This window comes from Penaeus vannamei, chromosome 7, assembly GCF_042767895.1.
Source record: "Penaeus vannamei isolate JL-2024 chromosome 7, ASM4276789v1, whole genome shotgun sequence".
Lineage (NCBI taxonomy): Eukaryota > Metazoa > Arthropoda > Malacostraca > Decapoda > Penaeidae > Penaeus > Penaeus vannamei.
The window spans coordinates 37,108,504-37,113,503 of NC_091555.1; the positions used below are offsets into that span (position 1 = coordinate 37,108,504).

Below are 5,000 nucleotides of genomic sequence, written 5' to 3' on the forward strand. Positions count from 1 at the left end.
CACAGAGACTTCGATCGTGAAAGCTTTGATATATCTGAGGATGAACGTTTCATAGACTATCTGGTCTGCTTTAAAGTTCTAATTTCATTTGTTTATTATGTCCATTTATAAAAGCACATATACGCGATATATCAGTACATATACTGATATACTCACTTGCACGATGGGGCTGGCAGGCTCGTCAACGAAGGTTCTCACCAGAACAACATACTGAATCTCACCATCCAGTGCGAGCAAGGGAAGGACTACCAACAGGCCAAAGCCAATGTGAACATCGCTCTGGAACCTCTCCTGGAAAGAGTAATGGCACTTAACAAACGAAGCTAACATATCATGCTGATTAGTTTACAATTTTCTGAATTAACGGCTACTCATATCTAGTCAAATTTAACGGAAGTTGTATGGTTATCTCTTTCAGCAGCTACCTCTTTGGCCATCCAGACGATATCGTGTTGGTCCACATAGTACCAAGAGGAGTTATCAGAGGTAGAGGAATTCTGGGAAGAGATAGTTTCCAGGACGCAGTGGCCTTTCTCAGCCTCCCTCAATCTGTCAGTTGTGAATAATGCAGTTCAGAGGACGGGACCAAATTAGGTCATGGAATATATCCACACATACTTATGGAGGAAAAGGATTTCTTCGGTTCAAAAGGGGAAAAAAATCTTGAGGGCAGTATGGCAAGAATTAATGGAATTGGTTATTGTACTGGTATCTCATCCGATAAATATATGCTGTAAGATTACCTGTGAAGAGTTTCCTCAATTTCATTTTCATCAATTTTGTTATCGATCTCTACACTCTGGAAAAAATATATATATTGATGAATATATAAATATATGCATTATATCATATTATCTATATACATATGAATCTATGTATGAATATATGAATCTTTATATATATATATATATATATATATATATATATATATATATATATATATATATATATATATATATATATATATATATATATATATATATATATATATATATATATGCGTGTGTGTGTGTGCGTGTGCGTGTGCGCGTGTGTATGTGTGTGTGTGTGTCCGTATGTATATATATGTATATATATGTATGTGTATATATATGTGCATAGGTATACACACAATATAATTATATATTATATTTATATATATTTATATGTATATATGTACATATATATATATTGATATATACATGAATATATATAATCATTTTGATATATTCATAAATATGTGTATACATATATATGTATAAATATATATACATATATATGTATAAATATATATACATATATATTTATGCATATACACATATATATATATATATATATATATATATATATATATATATACATATATATATATACATAAACATTGTATATATACATCAATTTACATGAATATATGTGTGTACATATATATATACATATATATATATATATATATATATATATATATATATATATATATATATATATATATATATATATATATATATATATGTATGTATATATATGTATATATGCATGTATATATATATATATATAATATATATATAATATATATATAATATATATCATATACATATATAAATGCAATGATAATAAAAACTAAATAGAAATACAAATTGACTAGGGCAAGACTTGCTTCATGTCAGCAAAGAAAAACTATGAGAGGCATTTACCTGTATGAACTCAGATGAAGTGTTGTCGCAATCTTCAGCTTCATTAATCTGGGATATCTGCAAGATGCTGCCGTCCTCTTCGGTGTCTGGCGCGGGTGGAATTTCAGGCACATCGGTGACTGTGGTAGAAGTTGAAGGTTCTGTAGTGACGAATTCTGTTGTAGTTGCTTCAGATGTCGAAGACTGAATTGGTTCAGTTGTGGAAACTGTAATTGTAGGTGTGCTAGTTTCAAGCGCTTTTGATGTTGTAGAAAATACAGTGGGTAAATTTGTAGTTGAAGATCTTGTGGTAGTTTCTGTTGTTGAAACTGACACTGTCTCCAAAGTCGATGTGGTTGGTTCACTGCTTGTTAAGGTCTCCGTTGTGGAAACTACTGTGGTAGATGTAGTGGTCGATATGACAGGAGTAGATTCCGTACTCGTGGGAATTGATGTAGGTACCAATGTAGGAGTGGTTGTGGTCAACATAGTTTCAGCAGTAGATTCAGTACTTGTTGAGGTTGGGGTTGTTGACTCAGTGGTTGTTAGAGCCTCCGTTGTTGAAACTACTGTGCTAGACTGGCTAGGCTCAGTAGTTGATATAGCCTCAGTAGTAGAAGCGGACATGGAAGACTCGAAAGCTGGTGTTGTAGACTCTGCGGTTGATGCTGTCGTGGCCGTTGTTGTCTCCTGGAAGTGCAGGAAGTAAAGGCATACCCACACACACACACACACACACACACACACACACACACACACACACACACACACACACACACACACACACACACACACACATACACACACACACACACACACACACACACACACACACACACACACACACACACACACACATATATATATATATATATATATATATATATATATATATATATATATATATATCATAAATAACTTCCCATTATTCTCTTTTCTTTTTCTTTTCTTTGTTTTTCATTTTTTCCTTTGCTCTCACACATTCCCTATCTTACAACTGCGGGAATCTAAAAATTCCTTGCTCAATTCAGACAAAATAAAACGAACTATATTAGATGTCCACCTAACCGTGTGATATGCTTTTCGTGAAGCTAAGAGAAAAAATACGTCTCGTTTCTCCACTTACACAATCGTCTCCTTCAATCTCATTTACAATCACTAACTCCACCACTTCCCGCTGATGCTCCGGCACAGCGAACAGCATCTCCACGTAGTCCGTTATGCTCTCTATGTCTATCTCTCGATGACTGTAGCTGGAGCTGGTAGGTGAAGACGATTGCAAATGAGCACGAATGGAAACCAATTGATGAAAGAGAAATTATATATGCTCCTACAGACAGTGCATGCACACACACGCACATGTAGGTAGATATGTGGATAAATGGAGAAAAAGATATACATGACGTTGCAGACATATATCTATGTAAGTATGTGTACATTTATATGAGTACAGAAAGGGGAAGTTAGACTGAGAGTGCGACAGAGGGAGATACAAACGCATGGACTAATATGAAAAACAGATATCAATCGATTACACAGATCAAGGAATTGCCTTTGTCAATAAACTCGCACAAAATACAACATATGGAACTCACTTTGAAGTAAAATGCTGAATAACAGTGGCAGCGTTATGTTCATGAGTAGTATTATCACTCTCTTCGCCTTCTATGCAACCACAGGTACTCCGATCGCTAAAGCTTTGGTATATCTGCGGATAAAGGTTTTACATATAAACTTTTATTACTCGCTAGTTATAGATGTACAAGATCTGGAAGGTCTTTGCTCACTAGATGTCTTTCTCTCTTTTCAGTGAGCTGAGGTGACTCACCTGGACGATAGGGTTAGCAGGCACGTCGATGAAGGTTCTTATGAAAACCACAAACGCAATTTGCCCGTCCAGCATGATTAAGGGAAAGACGATCAGCAGACCAAATCCAATGTGAATATCACTCTTGAACTTTTCCTGGAAAGAGTTGTGGCAATTATCAGCTGAAGCTTGACACTATACGGTATCAGAGGTATTCCGTACCTATGAAAACAGGTTTACAATTTTCATATGCATCCAGATATTTTATATTTCTTAGGATTTACTGAGCTACAGTCTCGTTAACGTTCATTTTCTGAAATATTACAGTTTCAATATTTACTGTACTTTACAATTCTGACACTGGCAACTTATCAAACGAAGTTTTCAAGATTTCTCACTATAAGTAAGAGATTCCCTCCTAATTAGTTTACATATCTGCCTTAGCTGTAGTTTTCTGATATATTGGTTACCCTTCTAAAATTTTGTGAAAATTAGCTCTTTGAATAAGTAATTACTGTGGCACTATCCAAAAAATGATAGTGCCTACCTCCTTATCCATCCAGACGATATCGTTTTGATCCATATAGTACCAAGAAGAATTATCAGAGCTCGAAGAATTCTGAGAAAAGATAGTTTCTATGACGCCATGACTCTTCTCGCCCTCCGCCAGTCTGTCAGATAAAATAAAACGTTTGTTGGAAGTAATTTAAAATATAACGCATTCAGAGTTTAATACAGAAACAGAAAAATTATAACAGTCAAGATGACTGCTGTAAAGTAATGAACTTCTCCAAATGGGTAATGATGAGGGATTTGTATTTAGAACTGTGAAGGTTAACTGTACGTTTACCTATGAAGAGCCTCCAGGAGATCATCTTTATCAACTTCATTGATGATTTCAACACTCTGGAATTTTTGAACAGTGAATCAACGTGAATCGAAGAAGGGCAGGCAGTAGCCAATGTTTCATTAATATTTGCAATAAGTAGAAACAATAAGCAAAATATTTTACCTGTCTGATCTCACTTGAGGTGTTGTCACAATCCATTCCTTCGTTTGTCTGGGATACTTGTAATATGGCTTCGCTCAGGTCAGCCTCTGCAACGGGCGGGGGTGCGGGAGCCTCTGGAACTGTGGTGGAGGTGGATGGTTCTAAAGGAATGGCTTCTGTGGTGGTTTCAGCTGTCGAAGTCTTGGTCGTTTTACTTGTGGGTGTGGTGGTTACTTCAGGAGTTACTGTTGTTGCTTCAAGAGTTGTAGGTATACTTGCTTCTGGGGTTACAGATGTGGTTTCTTCAGGAGTTGTAGATGGAGTTGCTTCAGGAGTTACAGATGTGGTTTCTTCAGGAGTTGTAGATGTACTTGCTCCAGGAGTTGTAGATGCGGTTGCTTCAGGAGTTGTAGATGTACTTACTTCAGGAGTTGTAGATGGAGTTGCTTCAGGAGTTACAGATGTGGTCTCTTCAGTTGTAGATGCGGTTGCTTCAGGAGTTGTAGAGGTACTTGCTTCAGGAGTTGTAGATGCTCTAGTTACTTCAGGAGTT

The 5,000-nt window shown here is 36.0% G+C and overlaps 1 protein-coding gene across 1 annotated transcript in view; it reads right to left on the minus strand.

The window, feature by feature from the left end:
• The window catches only part of LOC113809032 (mucin-2), a 32,024-nt gene that overhangs the window by 7,071 nt on the left and 19,953 nt on the right, over positions 1-5,000 (minus strand). Inside the window, exons 33-43 of the mRNA XM_070123356.1 lie at positions 4,469-5,000; positions 4,307-4,362; positions 4,004-4,127; positions 3,478-3,612; positions 3,245-3,357; positions 2,776-2,908; positions 1,671-2,339; positions 744-799; positions 426-549; positions 157-291; positions 1-34 (exon numbers count right to left, since the gene is read on the minus strand). The exon at positions 1-34 is cut by the window's left edge and continues 79 nt beyond it; the exon at positions 4,469-5,000 is cut by the window's right edge and continues 149 nt beyond it. Coding sequence (XP_069979457.1) covers positions 1-34; positions 157-291; positions 426-549; positions 744-799; positions 1,671-2,339; positions 2,776-2,908; positions 3,245-3,357; positions 3,478-3,612; positions 4,004-4,127; positions 4,307-4,362; positions 4,469-5,000 — 2,111 coding nt within the window. The remainder of the gene's footprint in view (positions 35-156; positions 292-425; positions 550-743; positions 800-1,670; positions 2,340-2,775; positions 2,909-3,244; positions 3,358-3,477; positions 3,613-4,003; positions 4,128-4,306; positions 4,363-4,468) is intronic.